Raw genomic sequence first — 18,817 nt, 5'->3', positions numbered from 1 at the left:
TTCAGAAGTACAGTCTGACATAAACAACTAAAAAATGAGGTGAGGCCTTAGAGGACTTGGTAACAGAGGGAGTTTATGTAACTTCTGTCTCTATGTAGTGTGTATATGTGGATAATATACTGTATATACTTAATTACAAGATTTATTACAAATGAGGCAAAGTTAGCAAAGAATCAAACACAAATGTATTTTGTGAAAAGTATACATTTTGACAGGACTGGACCTTCATTTTCTTTTCTTTCACAGATTATCTGTCTCATCCATACTGTACTATCACAACACAGTGACAGTGTCAACAAAATTTTTTTTAGACCAATGGGAAGATGAGGAAGCCACTGAAAACACCCGTGTGTATTTTACTGCCTTGCCACAAAATGACATTGACACAGTCTCCGGCGTTCATCTCCAGTATGACTGAGTTGCTGGCTGTGTCGCTGGCGTCCAGCCCTGTGAACTCCCAGGTGCTCACTTGGTAACTCCCATTCTTCACCAAGATGGCTCCCGACGTGTGGCTGCCGTAGCCGAAGGTCATGAAGCTGAAGTGATAAATCCCGTTCACCGGAGCCGTGAAGACCCCTGAGGAAGAGGAGCTGGAGTTAGTATCGATTGATTCCTGCTGTCTGAGTAGACTCTATAAAACCCAGATCGTCTAGTCAATATTATATTGATTTGCAACTGATTATGGAGAGTCAGCGATCTAAATGATGGGTCATACCTGTCTTTTTGTTGTAGGCGTTGCCGAAATTTGTGAAGACTCTGTCAAATTTAAGGACATTGCTGGTACCAGGAGAGTACGGTCCGGTGAACGAATCAGCAGACTCAATAATGGTTGCTGAGAAGGCAACGTTTTTCTGTGCTAGAGAAGGTAAAGAAAACACAATGGTTAGTTTTAAGTTCTTAAGTCTTGCAAAAGTGTAAAAATTTTGACTTCAAAATTTAGCATTGAGAATTGGAGGAAAATTCAGTTTTTGTTAAAAAAAAATACTAAACTAAACATTGATTTCAAATTGGAAAGATTATACAGGAACTATGATGTGTTCAATAAACCTAACGAAATATTGAATCATATTTACACACCTGCAACCTGATTCAGGAGATGGTTCACTGTGAGATTTTGCATCTTCAGTTCTTTGTTCAAACTTTCAATGTTGGAGCCAAGTACAGATTTTTCATGGTTTAGTTTTGTATTGAAGACTGGAGAACAATTAGAGAAAGGTTCAAGTGTTTGGGTTTAAGGTGGATTTAGAAAATATGCAATGCTGCTTCATGGAAAAAGCAGTGTAGGTTTTTATTTATTTTAAGTTACCTTCGTTATTTTTCTGAACCGCCTCCAATTTATCTTCGAAATCAATTTTAGTGAGGTTTAGCCCATTTTCAACTTTGACCTCGAGGTCCTGGGCCGTTGACTTTAGGTGATAAAGTTCCTTCTTGTAGGAGATCAGAAGTTTGTTGGTGTTGTTGAAGGCAGCTTCAGTTTCCATCTCCAGATTTTCAAGCTTGGCTTTTTTTTTTTTTTTCCCCCCCAAAAAGATGTCAACAAGTTAAACCCTGTTCATGTTTACTTTGACTCCATTTACTGACACTGGGATGTTATCAGTTATTGTTTGTTGATACAATCTTAATAACACCAACTCATATCAACACCCACCTGCAGTTTGACCAATCAGATGGTTCATCGTAGCGTTTTGTGTTTCCAGCTCATGAATGACTTTGTTGAACCTGCTTGTCATTCTGTGGTCCAGTTCAGTTTTCTGGTTGTGTAGTTTGGTGCTAATAGCTTGAATTACAGGTTAAGTAAGTTAGTTGGTTTGAATTATGAATATTTTCATCAATGTTGAAGAGTATTGAGTGTGAAACTACCTTCAGTGGTTTTCTGAACCGCCTCCAGTTTTTCTTCAAGGTCCATCTTTGTGACGTTCAGCCGGTCTTCAACTTTGACCTCGATGTCCTGGGCCGTTGACTTTAGGTGATAAAGTTCCTTCTTGTAGGAGATCAGAAGTTTGTTGGTGTTGTTGAAGGCAGCTTCAGTTTCCATCTCCAGATTTTCAAGCTTGGCTTTTTTTTCCATCAGCTGCCTCTCAGCTACATCCAGTCTCTCCTCAATGTCACTGAAGTTTCCCCCAAATCTTTCTTGGTGCTTCTCCAGTTTATCAACTTCATTCTTCAGGATGCTAATATCAGTTCTGTGGTTGTTTGTGGATCTGGTCAACTCTGTAAGAATATGTAAATTCTCTTAGACCCTATAACATCTGGACAGACTGGACTAGAGGCTGTGGTATCAGATAAAATCTTTGAGACTCAGTTTAATGCACCTTAAGTTATTTACAGCAAAACAGAAAAATGTTCTTGAAATGTCAAACTTACCTTCACTTTGTGCCTGAATCACCTGCAGTTGGTTTTCCAGGTCCGTCTTGGTGACGTTCAGCAGGGACTCTAGATTGACTCTGAGGTCCTGAGTTGTTGAGTTTAGGAGGGAAATCTGATTCTTGTACGAGTTCAGCAGAGTTTTACTGTTGTTGAATGAAGCTTCAGTTTCCATCTCTAAAGTTATAAACTTGACTGTGATGTAAAAAAAACAAAACAAAAACAGTGCAGAAGTCAACATAAAATATTAAATTACATTCAGTTCATTTACTGGCAGGTTAAACACTATGGAAACAACAACACGACACCAAAAAAGAAATATTTTAATAATCTGGTTCATGCCTTATTGGTCATTTGATTGTGTTATTGCAGAACTACCTTCAGTATTTTCCTCAATCCTCTGTAGTTTCTTTTCAAGGTCCGTCTTGGTGACATTCAATAGGTTTTCAAAATCGACTTCAAGACCCCGAGTCGTTAGATTCAGGAGGGAAAGTTCATTTTTGTACGTTTCCAGTAAGGCTTTAGTGTCGCTGAATGAATGTTCGGTTTCCGTCTCTAGATGGACAAGCCTGGCTTTTATGGATAAACAGGTCAACTAGTTAAACCCTGTTCAGGATTACTCTGACTACATTTACTGGCATTTTAGACTCCAGATCAGTTATCAGAATTACAACACCCACCTGCAGTTTGACCAATCAGATGGTTCATCGTGGCGTTTTGTGTTTCCAGCTCATGAATGACTTTGTTGAACCTGCTTGTGATTCTGTGGTCCAGTTCAGTTTTCTGGTTGTGTATTTTGATGCTAATAGCTTGAATTACAGGTTAAGTAAGTTAGTTGATTTGAATTATGAATATTTTCATCCATGTTAACGAGTACTGAATGTAAAATTACCTTCAGTGGTTTTCTGAACCGCCTCCAGTTTTTCTTCAAGGTCCATCTTTGTGACGTTCAGCCGGTCTTCAACTTTGACCTCGATGTCCTGGGCCGTTGACTTTAGGTGATAAAGTTCCTTCTTGTAGGAGATCAGAAGTTTGTTGGTGTTGTTGAAGGCAGCTTCAGTTTCCATCTCCAGATTTTCAAGCTTGGCTTTTTTTTTTTTTTTCCCCCCCAAAAAGATGTCAACAAGTTAAACCCTGTTCATGTTTACTTTGACTCCATTTACTGACACTGGGATGTTATCAGTTATTGTTTGTTGATACAATCTTAATAACACCAACTCATATCAACACCCACCTGCAGTTTGACCAATCAGATGGTTCATCGTAGCGTTTTGTGTTTCCAGCTCATGAATGACTTTGTTGAACCTGCTTGTCATTCTGTGGTCCAGTTCAGTTTTCTGGTTGTGTAGTTTGGTGCTAATAGCTTGAATTACAGGTTAAGTAAGTTAGTTGGTTTGAATTATGAATATTTTCATCAATGTTGAAGAGTATTGAGTGTGAAACTACCTTCAGTGGTTTTCTGAACCGCCTCCAGTTTTTCTTCAAGGTCCATCTTTGTGACGTTCAGCCGGTCTTCAACTTTGACCTCGATGTCCTGGGCCGTTGACTTTAGGTGATAAAGTTCCTTCTTGTAGGAGATCAGAAGTTTGTTGGTGTTGTTGAAGGCAGCTTCAGTTTCCATCTCCAGATTTTCAAGCTTGGCTTTTTTTTCCATCAGCTGCCTCTCAGCTACATCCAGTCTCTCCTCAATGTCACTGAAGTTTCCCCCAAATCTTTCTTGGTGCTTCTCCAGTTTATCAACTTCATTCTTCAGGATGCTAATATCAGTTCTGTGGTTGTTTGTGGATCTGGTCAACTCTGTAAGAATATGTAAATTCTCTTAGACCCTATAACATCTGGACAGACTGGACTAGAGGCTGTGGTATCAGATAAAATCTTTGAGACTCAGTTTAATGCACCTTAAGTTATTTACAGCAAAACAGAAAAATGTTCTTGAAATGTCAAACTTACCTTCACTTTGTGCCTGAATCACCTGCAGTTGGTTTTCCAGGTCCGTCTTGGTGACGTTCAGCAGGGACTCTAGATTGACTCTGAGGTCCTGAGTTGTTGAGTTTAGGAGGGAAATCTGATTCTTGTACGAGTTCAGCAGAGTTTTACTGTTGTTGAATGAAGCTTCAGTTTCCATCTCTAAAGTTATAAACTTGACTGTGATGTAAAAAAAACAAAACAAAAACAGTGCAGAAGTCAACATAAAATATTAAATTACATTCAGTTCATTTACTGGCAGGTTAAACACTATGGAAACAACAACACGACACCAAAAAAGAAATATTTTAATAATCTGGTTCATGCCTTATTGGTCATTTGATTGTGTTATTGCAGAACTACCTTCAGTATTTTCCTCAATCCTCTGTAGTTTCTTTTCAAGGTCCGTCTTGGTGACATTCAATAGGTTTTCAAAATCGACTTCAAGACCCCGAGTCGTTAGATTCAGGAGGGAAAGTTCATTTTTGTACGTTTCCAGTAAGGCTTTAGTGTCGCTGAATGAATGTTCGGTTTCCGTCTCTAGATGGACAAGCCTGGCTTTTATGGATAAACAGGTCAACTAGTTAAACCCTGTTCAGGATTACTCTGACTACATTTACTGGCATTTTAGACTCCAGATCAGTTATCAGAATTACAACACCCACCTGCAGTTTGACCAATCAGATGGTTCATCGTGGCGTTTTGTGTTTCCAGCTCATGAATGACTTTGTTGAACCTGCTTGTGATTCTGTGGTCCAGTTCAGTTTTCTGGTTGTGTATTTTGATGCTAATAGCTTGAATTACAGGTTAAGTAAGTTAGTTGATTTGAATTATGAATATTTTCATCCATGTTAACGAGTACTGAATGTAAAATTACCTTCAGTGGTTTTCTGAACCGCCTCCAGTTTTTCTTCAAGGTCCATCTTTGTGACGTTCAGCCGGTCTTCAACTTTGACCTCGATGTCCTGGGCCGTTGACTTTAGGTGATAAAGTTCCTTCTTGTAGGAGATCAGAAGTTTGTTGGTGTTGTTGAAGGCAGCTTCAGTTTCCATCTCCAGATTTTCAAGCTTGGCTTTTTTTTTTTTTTTCCCCCCCAAAAAGATGTCAACAAGTTAAACCCTGTTCATGTTTACTTTGACTCCATTTACTGACACTGGGATGTTATCAGTTATTGTTTGTTGATACAATCTTAATAACACCAACTCATATCAACACCCACCTGCAGTTTGACCAATCAGATGGTTCATCGTGGCGTTTTGTGTTTCCAGCTCATGAATGACTTTGTTGAACCTGCTTGTCATTCTGTGGTCCAGTTCAGTTTTCTGGTTGTGTAGTTTGGTGCTAATAGCTTGAATTACAGGTTAAATAAGTTAGTTGGTTTGAATTATGAATATTTTCATCAATGTTGAAGAGTATTGAGTGTGAAACTACCTTCAGTGGTTTTCTGAACCGCCTCCAGTTTTTCTTCAAGGTCCATCTTTGTGACGTTCAGCCGGTCTTCAACTTTGACCTCGATGTCCTGGGCCGTTGACTTTAGGTGATAAAGTTCCTTCTTGTAGGAGATCAGAAGTTTGTTGGTGTTGTTGAAGGAAGCTTCAGTTTCCATCTCCAGATTTTCAAGCTTGGCTTTTTTTTCCATCAGCTGCCTCTCAGCTACATCCAGTCTCTCCTCAATGTCACTGAAGTTTCCCCCAAATCTTTCTTGGTGCTTCTCCAGTTTATCAACTTCATTCTTCAGGATGCTAATATCAGTTCTGTGGTTGTTTGTGGATCTGGTCAACTCTGTAAGAATATGTAAATTCTCTTAGACCCTATAACATCTGGACAGACTGGACTAGAGGCTGTGGTATCAGATCAAATCTTTGAGACTCAGTTTAATGCACCTTAAGTTATTTACAGCAAAACAGAAAAATGTTGTTGAAATGTCAAACTTACCTTCACTTTGTGCCTGAATCACCTGCAGTTGGTTTTCCAGGTCCGTCTTGGTGACGTTCAGCAGGGACTCTAGATTGACTCTGAGGTCCTGAGTTGTTGAGTTTAGGAGGGAAATCTGATTCTTGTACGAGTTCAGCAGAGTTTTACTGTTGTTGAATGAAGCTTCAGTTTCTGTGTCCAAAATTGTAATTTTGGCTTTGAAGTCCAAAAATGATGCAAAGGTCAACAAACAATTATTAAATTACATCCAGTACCTTTATTGACATAACAGACAGTATAGGATATGTGCTGTGATAGTTAAAAAGGAACCTTTTCACAAATCTGGTTCATGTCTTACATAAGACAGACAGCATACACTTAAACAATCTTCAGTTTTTGGTAATTTGATCTTGTTTTTTGCAGAATTACCTTGAGTGGCTTCCTCAGTCATTTGTAGTTTCTTTTCAAGGTCACTCTTGGTGGCAACCAGTCGGTCTTCAAGTTTGACTTCAATACCCAGAGTTGTTGTATGAAGGAGGGAAAGTTCATTTTTGTACATGTCCAGTAGGTTTCTGGTGCTGTTGACTGAAACTCTAGTTTCCATTTCCAGATTTTCAACTTTGGCTGTTTTTGTCCAAAAACAGGTCAACAAATTTAAATTCTAGTTATTTTAGACACCAAATCGTCTATTTACATAACTATGACTCATCAACACCCACCTGCAGTTTGACCAATCAGATGGTTCATCGTGGCGTTTTGTGTTTCCAGCTCATGAATGACTTTGTTGAACCTGCTTGTCATTCTGTGGTCCAGTTCAGTTTTCTGGTTGTGTAGTTTGGTGCTAATAGCTTCAATTACAGGTTAAGTAAGTTAGTTGGTTTGAATTATGAATATTTTCATCAATGTTGAAGAGTATTGAGTGTGAAACTACCTTCAGTGGTTTTCTGAACCGCCTCCAGTTTTTCTTCAAGGTCCATCTTTGTGACGTTCAGCCGGTCTTCAACTTTGACCTCGATGTCCTGGGCCGTTGACTTTAGGTGATAAAGTTCCTTCTTGTAGGAGCTCAGAAGTTTGTTGGTGTTGTTGAAGGCAGCTTCAGTTTCCATCTCCAGATTTTCAAGCTTGGCTTTTTTTTCCATCAGCTGCCTCTCAGTTACATCCAGTCTCTCCTCAATGTCACTGAAGTTTCCCCCAAATCTTTCTTGGTGCTTCTCCAGTTTATCAACTTCATTCTTCAGGATGCTAATATCAATTCTGTGGTTGTTTGTGGATCTGGTCAATTCTGTAAGAATATGTAAATTCTCTTAGACCCTATAACATCTGGACAGACTGGACTAGAGGCTGTGGTATCAGATAAAATCTTTGAGACTCAGTTTAATGCACCTTAAGTTATTTACAACAAAACAGAAAAATGTTGTTGAAATGTCAAACTTACCTTCACTTTGTAACTGAATCACCTGCAGTTGGTTTTCCAGGTCCGTCTTGGTGACGTTCAGCAGGGACTCTAGATTGACTCTGAGGTCCTGAGTTGTTGAGTTTAGGAGGGAAATCTGATTCTTGTACGAGTTCAGCAGAGTTTTACTGCTGTTGAATGAAGCTTTAGTTTCCATCTCTAAAGTTATAAACTTGACTGTGATGTAAAAAAAAAAAAAAAGTGCAAAAGTCAACATAAAATATTAAATTACATTCAGTTCTTTTACTGGCATGTTAAACACTATGGAAACAACAACGTGACACCAAAAAAGAAATATTTTAATAATCTGGTTCATGCCTTATTGGTCATTTGATTGTGTTATTGCAGAACTACCTTCAGTGTTTTCCTCCATCCTCTGTAGTTTCTTTTCAAGGTCTGTCTTGGTGACATTCAATACGTTTTCAAAATCGACTTCAAGACCCCGAGTCGTTAGATTCAGGAGGGAAAGTTCATTTTTGTACATTTCCAGTAAGGCTTTAGTGTCGCTGAATGAATGTTCGGTTTCCGTCTCTAGATGGACAAGCCTGGCTTTTATGGATAAACAGGTCAACTAGTTAAACCCTGTTCAGGATTACTCTGACTACATTTACTGGCATTTTAGACTCCAGATCAGTTATCAGAATTACAACACACACCTGCAGTTTGACCAATCAGATGGTTCATCGTGGCGTTTTGTGTTTCCAGCTCATGAATGACTTTGTTGAACCTGCTTGTGATTCTGTGGTCCAGTTCAGTTTTCTGGTTGTGTAGTTTGGTGCTAATAGCTTGAATTACAGGTTAAATAAGTTAGTTGGTTTGAATTATGAATATCTTCATCAATGTTGAAGAGTATTGAGTGTGAAACTACCTTCAGTGGTTTTCTGAACCGCCTCCAGTTTTTCTTCAAGGTCCATCTTGGTGACGTTCAGCCGGTCTTCAACTTTGACCTCGATGTCCTGGGCCGTTGACTTTAGGTGATAAAGTTCCTTCTTGTAGGAGATCAGAAGTTTGTTGGTGTTGTTGAAGGCAGCTTCAGTTTCCATCTCCAGATTTTCAAGCTTGGCTTTTTTTTCCATCAGCTGCCTCTCAGCTACATCCAGTCTCTCCTCAATGTCACTGAAGTTTCCCCCAAATCTTTCTTGGTGCTTCTCCAGTTTATCAACTTCATTCTTCAGGATGCTAATATCAATTCTGTGGTTGTTTGTGGATCTGGTCAACTCTGTAAGAATATGTAAATTCTCTTAGACCCTATAACATCTGGACAGACTGGACTAGAGGCTGTGGTATCAGATAAAATCTTTGAGACTCAGTTTAATATATTTTCACCTCAAGTTATTTACAACAAAACAGAAAAATGTTGTTGAAATGTCAAACTTACCTTCACTTTGTAACTGAATCACCTGCAGTTGGTTTTCCAGGTCCGTCTTGGTGACGTTCAGCAGGGACTCTAGATTGACTCTGAGGTCCTGAGTTGTTGAGTTTAGGAGGGAAATCTGATTCTTGTACGAGTTCAGCAGAGTTTTACTGCTGTTGAACGAAGCTTTAGTTTCTGTGTCCAAAATTGTAATTTTGGCTTTGAAGTCCAAAAATGATGCAAAGGTCAACAAACAATTATTAAATTACATCCAGTACCTTTATTGACATAACAGACAGTATAGGATATGTGCTGTGATAGTTAAAAAGGAACCTTTTCACAAATCTGGTTCATGTCTTACATAAGACAGACAGCATACATTTAAATAATCTTCAGTTTTTGGTAATTTGATCTTGTTTTTTGCAGAATTACCTTGAGTGGCTTCCTCAGTCATTTGTAGTTTCTTTTCAAGGTCACTCTTGGTGGCAACCAGTCGGTCTTCAAGTTTGACTTCAATACCCAGAGTTGTTGTATGAAGGAGGGAAAGTTCATTTTTGTACATGTCCAGTAGGTTTCTGGTGCTGTTGACTGAAACTCTAGTTTCCGTTTCCAGATTTTCAACTTTGGCTGTTTTTGTCCAAAAACAGGTCAACAAATTTAAATTCTAGTTATTTTAGACACCAAATCGTCTATTTACATAACTATGACTCATCAACACCCACCTGCAGTTTGACCAATCAGATGGTTCATCGTGGCGTTTTGTGTTTCCAGCTCATGAATGACTTTGTTGAACCTGCTTGTGATTCTGTGGTCCAGTTCAGTTTTCTGGTTGTGTAGTTTGGTGCTAATAGCTTCAATTACAGGTTAAGTAAGTTAGTTGGTTTGAATTATGAATATTTTCATCAATGTTGAAGAGTATTGAGTGTGAAACTACCTTCAGTGGTTTTCTGAACCGCCTCCAGTTTTTCTTCAAGGTCCATCTTGGTGACGTTCAGCCGGTCTTCAACTTTGACCTCGATGTCCTGGGCCGTTGACTTTAGGTGACAAAGTTCCTTCTTGTAGGAGATCAGAAGTTTGTTGGTGTTGTTGAAGGCAGCTTCAGTTTCCATCTCCAGATTTTCAAGCTTGGCTTTTTTTTCCATCAGCTGCCTCTCAGCTACATCCAGTCTCTCCTCAATGTCACTGAAGTTTCCCCCAAATCTTTCTTGGTGCTTCTCCAGTTTATCAACTTCATTCTTCAGGATGCTAATATCAATTCTGTGGTTGTTTGTGGATCTGGTCAATTCTGTAAGAATATGTAAATTCTCTTAGACCCTATAACATCTGGACAGACTGGACTAGAGGCTGTGGTATCAGATCAAATCTTTGAGACTCAGTTTAATGCACCTTAAGTTATTAACAACAAAACAGAAAAATGTTGTTGAAATGTCAAACTTACCTTCACTTTGTAACTGAATCACCTGCAGTTGGTTTTCCAGGTCCGTCTTGGTGACGTTCAGCAGGGACTCTAGATTGACTCTGAGGTCCTGAGTTGTTGAGTTTAGGAGGGAAATCTGATTCTTGTACCAGTTCAGCAGAGTTTTACTGCTGTTGAATGAAGCTTTAGTTTCCTTCTCTAAAGTTATAAACTTGACTGTGATGTAAAAAAAAAAATAAGTGCAAAAGTCAACATAAAATATTAAATTACATTCAGTTCTTTTACTGGCATGTTAAACACTATGGAAACAACAACGTGACACCAAAAAAGAAATATTTTAATAATCTGGTTCATGCCTTATTGGTCATTTGATTGTGTTATTGCAGAACTACCTTCAGTGTTTTCCTCAATCCTCTGTACTTTCTTTTCAAGGTCTGTCTTGGTGACATTCAATACGTTTTCAAAATCGACTTCAAGACCCCGAGTCGTTAGATTCAGGAGGGAAAGTTCATTTTTGTACGTTTCCAGTAAGGCTTTAGTGTCGCTGAATGAATGTTCGGTTTCCGTCTCTAGATGGACAAGCCTGGCTTTTATGGATAAACAAGTCAACTAGTTAAACCCTGTTCAGGATTACTCTGACTACATTTACTGGCATTTTAGACTCCAGATCAGTTATCAGAATTACAACACCCACCTGCAGTTTGACCAATCAGATGGTTCATCGTGGCGTTTTGTGTTTCCAGCTCATGAATGACTTTGTTGAACCTGCTTGTGATTCTGTGGTCCAGTTCAGTTTTCTGGTTGTGTAGTTTGATGCTAATAGCTTGAATTACAGGTTAAGTAAGTTAAAGACTTTGATCTATGAATATTTTCATTAATCTCAAAGAATATTAAGTTTGATATTACCTTCAGTATTTTTCTCAATCGCATCTAGTTTTTCTTCAAGGTCCACCTTGGTGACATTCAGCTGACCTTCCAGTTGTACCTCAAGGTCGTGGGCCTTTGAGTTGAGGTGGGACAGTTCATCCTTGTACTCGTTCAGCAGCGTGTTCATGTTCTCAAAAGCAACTTCAGTTTTCGTCTCCAGACTTTCAAGCTTGGCCTTTTTTTCTATTAGCTTCTTCTCTGTTATATCCAGTCTCTGCACGATTTCACTGAAGTTTCCCCCGACTCTTTCTTGGTGGTTCTCCAGTTTGTCGACATCACTCCTTAGACTCTGAATGGCAGAACTTTGACTTTCGGAAGCTCTGGTCAATTCTGCAAGGCTGTTGTTTAGAGTCCTTTCCAATCTCATAAGCATGGCGCTGTTGCTTTCCACCGACATTTTCAGCTGTGAAACAGTTTTTTTGAGGCTCTCCTGTCCTTCATAGATGTATTTAATATTCTCATAATTGGAGCACACTGTCGGAGTCTGTGTCGTTACTTTTGGCACCGGGTCGCAAGTCCGAATATATGGGAGTTGAGAATTTGCAAGTCTGAACAAAACGGCAAGAAAAAACACCTTGATGGCCATTTTTAGTGTCCAGACAGCGTCGCCGCTGCTTGCTGTGTGGTTCCTGCCAAAGAAATAGACACAACTTTCAACAGGCTCCTCCTTTTAAGTGTAAAAGTTCCCCTGAAGGAAAGTCCCACGTTATCTTTTTATCTGTAAAACACACGAGGAAATGTCTTGATTTTTTTTTTCCCTTACTAATTAGAAAATGTTTTGTGCGTCTTTCAATATTCCTCACATTCTTCATAGCTGCCACTCTGGCTCCACCTGCTTTGGCTTGTAAGACGGAGAACTTCTATGATTGAATGAGGATAAATGAGAAGTACTGCTAAAACTGATGCAACACGTGCATATGATAATGAGTTTAGGTAAAGAAAGACTCATATAGTAACAGACATGAATCTGTTCATTCTAACTGGCCTGCTCTGAAGATGCAAAAGAATACAAAATAAAAAATGTAACATTTTTTAACCAGAAAATTTTAATCATTTTTTATTGTAAAATCTAATCAACTATTTAATCATTATTATAAAACTTAAGTTTAAAAATTTATTAATTGAAATGTATTTTTTATTTTTTTGCTTTCCATGCTTATCTTTCTGATTGGCTAGTTGTCAAATTCATCAAGCTGCTCAAGCTAGCGTAGCGTGTCCCACTAAAATCAGAAGGCATAAGGTGGCATTTGTGTTAAGTAAATATAATCATTATTGAATAGAGAATAAAAGTGAGGAAAAACACTCCAAAAGTTTATGTGTTTTACATATTTAGTATCATTGTCTGTGAGTTTACTAAGGGAGTTCTTTAAGGAAAATGTCTGGGTTAGGCATAAATGCAGTTACTAAAATCCCTGGAAGTCAATACAAAGTTCTCAGTTTGTTTCGCTTTATCTCCATGTCCTACAAATTAAAAAAAAAAAAAAAAAAGATACAGGAAATTGGACCTACAGTGATGTCTTTGTCAGGTTTTCTTTTACGATAGTTTGCCAGTCATGACAGTAACCATTAAAGGTCACTGCTGTGATATTTTTGAATGGTGCTTTTTTAAGCTCTTGGCGGCAGACTGGCTGTCTGGTGTATAGACTGCAACTATTGTTTTAAAATGTCATCAGAAAGATCTTATTTCTGACTTACATCCTGGTTTTAGGTAAACTTGAAGAATTGGTGTGAAACAAAAGCCTATTGTTGAGGAAGATGGACACAAATATTGATTCACCTCTGTTGACGCCTAAAAGATTCGCTGCTATGACTGCAACATCTGTACACTCAGTTGAACAACATCGTAGATCTAGAGGAAGAGAGCCCACTGTGGTTACCGCTCTCATTCGCTGATATCATTACTGAAGGATGAAGCCAGATAGATGATAATGTTAAGTGTGAAGTGAGAAAATATACTGCTGCCAACAAAATGACATCAAAATGCAACTAAATTTCACATATTTCCTAAAGAGTGGGACAACTTAAGAAGGAAGCCCTTTTTTTTTAGCAATGTTAATCAAAACTATTTTAACAAAATTTAAAAAAAAAGAAAAATGCAGTGTCTGGTTAAAAGAAAAATAATTAGTTTAAACCGTAGTTGTGTTATAGTAGATATGATAATCTGTACACCTAGTATGAATTGCTGTTTTTATCTCATCGCAGGGTTTACTGTGTCTTAAAACGTTTTACTACAGCGTCTCAATTGAGCAAAGTGGGAGTGGCACGACACCCCCCTCTTGTGGTCATAGATTGGTATTACAAGAAGGAGAAAATCATTTTCATGTTTCGATGTGAGTGGAGCTCAGAAATAAAGCATTTGCAACGTTATTACAACCAGGCCTGTCGCAATAAACAAATCAGCTAATTGTATAAATCAGTTATAATTGAGACCAATTATAACTGTATCTTTTGTGAAGGACAATAATTGATGTTATTTGTTGTATTTGTTGTTTTATTCATTTTGGATAATTAAAATGTCTTCACTTTTAAATGTTCATTAGAATTTGAAGTTTATTGGTCTTTGAGAATGTGTTTTTGCATTACTACATCATTACCCTTATATCGCTTGAAAATTGTCTCAAAACAACAATAATATTGTTTCCCCCAATAACTTTTAGGGAAATTTATCATCCAACAGAATTTATTGTGGCAGGCCTAATTACAACCCACATTACATACATTATAAAACTCAACTGATGAAAGCAGACTTTACAGAATTTATTTCAGCAAAACGGTCAAATGTCTGTACCTATAAATCATAGTGTTTTGACACATTTGTCATAGACAGCACAGAATAAACTTTGATGCACTGTTAAAAATACATTTATTTAATAACCTATTCATTACAATATACAGGGACCACAACGTCTATAGTCAGTTTGAAAACTTTACAAGTTTCCGCAGTAGTGCATTATTTTCATTATTGGATGCACATAATAGTCAAATTTATCTTATGAAATGGAAGCTGCGGTCAATAAAACTGACAAATTTGTGTAGTTTGAGATGATTTACTTAGATTTTAGGATGATCACTTGAACACTTCAATACTTGAACGTTGAGTTTCTCCTTACAAAAATTCTGTTTCAGGTACCAGAAGTCAAAAGTCCAACACATTGTAAAAAATGATTAATTCCTGAAAGATTATGTCTGAAATCTCTGATATGCTGACAAAATTTTACATACGTAAATGTTGTGGCAAACGCAGCACACATGCTCGTATTTCATTGTTGGGCCCTGGCATTTGTCCCATGTTCTCCCATTTCTGTGTGGTGTTGTCATAGCGATGGACCATATTAGTGTCACTGAAGTCCTCCTGGCTGTAGCCACCCAACACATAAAACTTTCCCTCCAAAACTGCACTCCCAGCCCCGACGTGTGGCACTTGCAGAGATGTAAACGCGGTCCAGGAGTTAGTGGCTGGACTGTACATTTCACAGGCGAGCTGGTCAATAACAGTCATGTTATCATTTGTGGTGATTCCTCCTGCTACATACAGGTGTTCTCCCAGGGTCTCCATGCTGTGATGAGCTCGAGGGTTGCTCATGCTTGTCAGGAAGGTGCTTCCTGTCTCCGGGTGATACAGGAACATAGATGCAACACACAACTGGTCAGTGTTTTGTCCTCCTGAGATAAAGATCTGCCCTTTGAAAACCTTTGCTACGTGCCCACCCAACGGTAGATCCAAGGGGCAGGCAAATCTGAAAGGGAAGAGATTGATGTAAGCAAGGGCCTAGCCACATTCATGCAATTTAAACTGCTAAAGATGTTTTTACCAACAAATCCATATGTGTTGATGTGGTCAAAGACATAAAGATAAAAGAATGCTGTGGAACTATGCACATGGCAGTAAACATTTTTCTTTCTAGATTACCTCCAGGAGTTTGTAGTGGGGCAGTAGCATTCAACAGTATCCATATGATCACTTTCACAGTATCCACCAGCAGCGTATAATCGTCCATCTAGTACAACCACTGAGAAAGAGGATCTCTTCTCTTGCATCTCACACAGGGACACCCAGCTGTTTTGAAGTGGGTCGTACCTACAAGTGGAGTGCAGAGATAAATATAGATGTTAAAATTGTAATACATAACATATCTGTCTCCTGTCTTTGTCGTATTGCCTTCCCTCACCTATAAACAGAGTTAAAGATGTCACCATTGCCGTAATATTTTTTGCCTCCAAGAATGTACAGTTGTCCATTGAGCACAGCAACTTCATGACTGAACCTTGGTGAAGCTGGCATTTCTCCCAATCTTCTCCACTCAATGGCCTTGTTTGTCCCTGTTAGACTTCTTACAGAATTTCCAAACCAAACATCTCTGCTGACGCTGCGGCTGCATAGGTCTTCAGAGATCTGGTCGCCCCCAATCAAGACAAGACTCTCTTTGGGCAGATAGATACGGCATTGGTTCTTTTGCGGAGTCCGGTTGCAGCAGAAGTCTTCAGATATGTTTCTATATACCTCTGTCAAGATGTGATCGCACCAAATGTTCTGTGATTGGACCTCTTTGAATTCCTTAAATGTCATCAGGGAAAACTGTACCTTTCTCATTAACTCAACAGCGTGTCTAATCCTTCGACTGGGCTTCGCTTGAATCCATGATAGCACAGCATTAAACACAACAAGCTCAGATGAAACGCAGAGTGAGTTACTACTCAGGTACTTCAGGAGCAGTTTGGCTGGCAGGTCCTTGAACTTGGAGGTGCAGGCCACCTCTTGGAACTGCCGAAGGACAAAATCATCTGCAGCTTCAAGAAGGTGTGCCATTTCATAGGCTTCAGCAAAAGATACCACGTCAAGGCAAGTGTGGGCATTTATTTCTTGCTGAAGGAAGCGAAAGCACAAGGACAGGGCAGGTTGATACTGGAGCTGAAGAGAAAGTCCAGCGATCTCAAAGACACCCGTCCAGTTGAGGAGAAGAGCCCCGTTGTAGGAGCTGCCAATCAGAACTTCTAGATCTGAGGCCAAGAGGAATGGAAGACTCACATGAGACTGAAGGGACTCTTTCATACCCAACGTAAACATCCCACGGAAGTAGTCACTACTGACAGCCAGGATAACTCTGTGAACTGAAGAGAAGAAGGTGATGAGCATTAAATATGAATGTTAACTCTGTTGGGGCTGTTCAGGCTTATGCTAGTTTCTAAAGGCAGACTCGGTTAATGAATGTAAAATTGTGGAAACAACTGTATATGCCAACAACTCAAGTTTATTGATCTTAGAAAGTATAGTTGTTAATTTATCCGTTGTGCAACTGTAGACCTTAGTGCAATTTAGCTTGCTTTTGTAGGGTAAAGAAATATTTTAGTCAGGCAGCACAAATAGATAAAATAATAGTCCTCAGATGCTGGTGATCTCATAGGTTGGATATTCATCTAGTTCACCATGGCTGAATTATCTAAAAGAAGCAATGGCAGGTTGAGGGGGGTACAATATAACCCTTTTGAAAGAAGCATATTGAGCACAGTCAATATGCTGTAGAACAGTGGTCTATGAAGACTGATTGAGTACTTACCAAGAACTGATCCACCAATTGCTTCCAACCAGACATCACAACCAACTCTGTGCATCCACAACTGTTTGATAGACTCTAGATTGATGCTCATTTGTTCTGCAGCAGAGAGTTTTACTCTTTTATTGTCTTTGCAAAGTAATGTGGGTTTCTCTCTGTACAGGTGACACAGGGCCAAAACTCGAGGGGAGCCCATTGCTCGAGCAGCAACTTGTATCTGATCAACGTTTTGCACATTCAAACATGATATGAGTCCAGTGTACGCAAACTCCACAACGGCCTCTAATCCGACACAATCCACTTCTGGACCAAGAGACACTGACCACCCATGGCCTCCAGAACTAGCATGAGCAGGTTTACCTTCAGTCACTCTGATGTTTTCTGCTTTTCTCTCATTCAGTTTTATCCAGATGAGTGAGCTGACAGCAGCCAGGACTGTGGAGTGGACACATATGCTCCTGCCATCCTCTGTGTTCAGTGTAAGGTCAGTCAGAATAAAAGCATCCTTGAACTCTTTTAAGGCAAGGAAAACGGTTGTAGGGTAATCATCTTTATAGTACATCTTTACAAAACCTTCCTCTTCCTTCTCATCCTCATCAAGTGGATCTTCAGATACCTCACCATTTGCATCATCTTCTTGGAGATTTCCAACATCATTTTCAGTCTCTTCTCGAGTTTTCCAAGATTCTGTCATTTTGCTACATGTCAATGTCTCACTTTCATCTTTGCTGCTCTCCAGAGTTTTTTCTCGATTAATATCCCTGTGAGTTCTCTGTGATTTGTTTTTAGAATAGTTTAGTTCATCTTGATCCTGCTTCTCATTATTCTGATAATCTTCACTGAAAACTGATTGCGATGAATCTAAAACTGTGCCATCATGTTCACATTTCACATCTTTTTGTTTGCCGTTTTCTTCATTTTGCTGAAAACGCTGAAGCTGAGTTCCGTTTATCTGCTTTCTGAGGTCACAGGTGTCATTTTGTTCTCGCTTCAGATGCATGATCTCCTCACTTTCATCACCATGCTTTCCGTCCATCATCCTCTCCTTCTCATCTGGCTTCTTTAACCTCTCTTCTCTCAAGTCATCAATTATGTGACTCTCATCTTCTTTCCTTACCTGTTTCTCTTCGTCTTCATCAACCTCCTCACACTCCATAACCTCCCACTCTGTTTCATCTTTTTTATCTATATCATCTTTTGTATTTGCTTCAGCAATCTCCTTATCTTCCTTTCTTTTCGAGTGATCATTTTTATCTTCCTTCTCTTTTTCAGGTTCCCCTACTTCCCTGCTCTCTTCTTCTTCATTTACCTTTATACAGCTGCTGGCATCCTTACCGTCCTCCTCCGCCTCATCCTCCTTTTCCTCAACTCTTACTTCAGCCATAGCCTGGTGGCATATCCTCCCCCTCCACTGTTTTCTCCTTCTCTCTTCCACCTCTCCATTCCATTCCATCGACTCTTTCTGGAGGCACTGATTAGATTTGTTCTGTCTCCCTGTACTCTCTTCTAATAACTTTAATTAGCTGATGCTTTTTAGGCCTCTGGATGCTCAGGGACTGTGGATCTCTTACTGTTTGAAGTTTTTGAGGAAAAGCTCTGACACAGGTGCAGGTCATGGATGTCCAAGTTATAGCCCACAGGATGTTGCTTTGCTTCTCATCCCCTAAGCAGCAGTGTTATATGTTTGCTCCAATCCCACCCCTCTCTCTCCAGCTGCATGGAAACATTCAAGGAGCACAAGTTCCCACAGTTCCTCTTATAACCAAGGTGCCACATATATACAGTGTAACATAAGTAGGTAAAATTCTCAGCTGGTTGTCTGTTGTCACGTTCAGGCTGAACAGTTTTGAAAGCAGTTCATGCACAAGTTC

At 39.2% G+C, this 18,817-nt stretch overlaps 2 protein-coding genes across 2 annotated transcripts; both read right to left on the bottom strand.

Moving 5' to 3' along the window:
• Window positions 1-305: 305 nt before the first annotated feature.
• cbln11 (cerebellin 11) lies at window positions 306-11,980 on the bottom strand. The gene is made up of 6 exons (XM_088016100.1): window positions 11,694-11,980; window positions 7,175-7,494; window positions 6,963-7,091; window positions 6,265-6,459; window positions 716-856; window positions 306-576 (listed from the first exon to the last, which is right to left on the bottom strand). The coding sequence occupies exons 1-6, from the start codon at window positions 11,978-11,980 to the stop codon at window positions 308-310; spliced, it is 1,341 nt and encodes a 446-aa protein (XP_087872226.1). The 3' UTR covers window positions 306-307.
• Window positions 11,981-14,137: 2,157 nt separating this feature from the next.
• Window positions 14,138-18,465, bottom strand: LOC106906836 (kelch-like protein 9; the record flags this gene model as incomplete). The annotated part of the gene is made up of 4 exons (XM_014972284.2): window positions 14,138-15,131; window positions 15,305-15,472; window positions 15,564-16,503; window positions 16,950-18,465. Coding segments are annotated over 4 exons (3,147 nt in total), but the record flags the coding sequence as incomplete, so codon positions are not given.
• Window positions 18,466-18,817: the final 352 nt, after the last annotated feature.

The sequence above is a fragment of the Poecilia mexicana genome, unplaced genomic scaffold (assembly GCF_051168715.1).
Source record: "Poecilia mexicana isolate PSO_F unplaced genomic scaffold, ASM5116871v1 scaffold_18, whole genome shotgun sequence".
NCBI classification, from domain to species: Eukaryota; Metazoa; Chordata; class Actinopteri; order Cyprinodontiformes; family Poeciliidae; genus Poecilia; species Poecilia mexicana.
Note: the sequence above shows the minus strand (reverse complement) of the source record. Positions and strands in the feature narration are given on the sequence as shown.

Coding starts and splice junctions, on each gene's coding strand:
- cbln11 (XM_088016100.1), bottom strand. CDS start 11,980: ATGGCCATCAAGGTGTTTTTTCTTGCCGTTTTGTTCAGACTTGCAAAT. Junction 7,495..11,693: donor GCTTCCGAAAGTCAAAGTTC/TGCCATTCAGAG, acceptor CAACCACAGAAT/TGATATTAGCATCCTGAAGA. Junction 577..715: donor CGCCTACAACAAAAAGACAG/GTATGACCCATC, acceptor CCTCTTCCTCAG/GGGTCTTCACGGCTCCGGTG.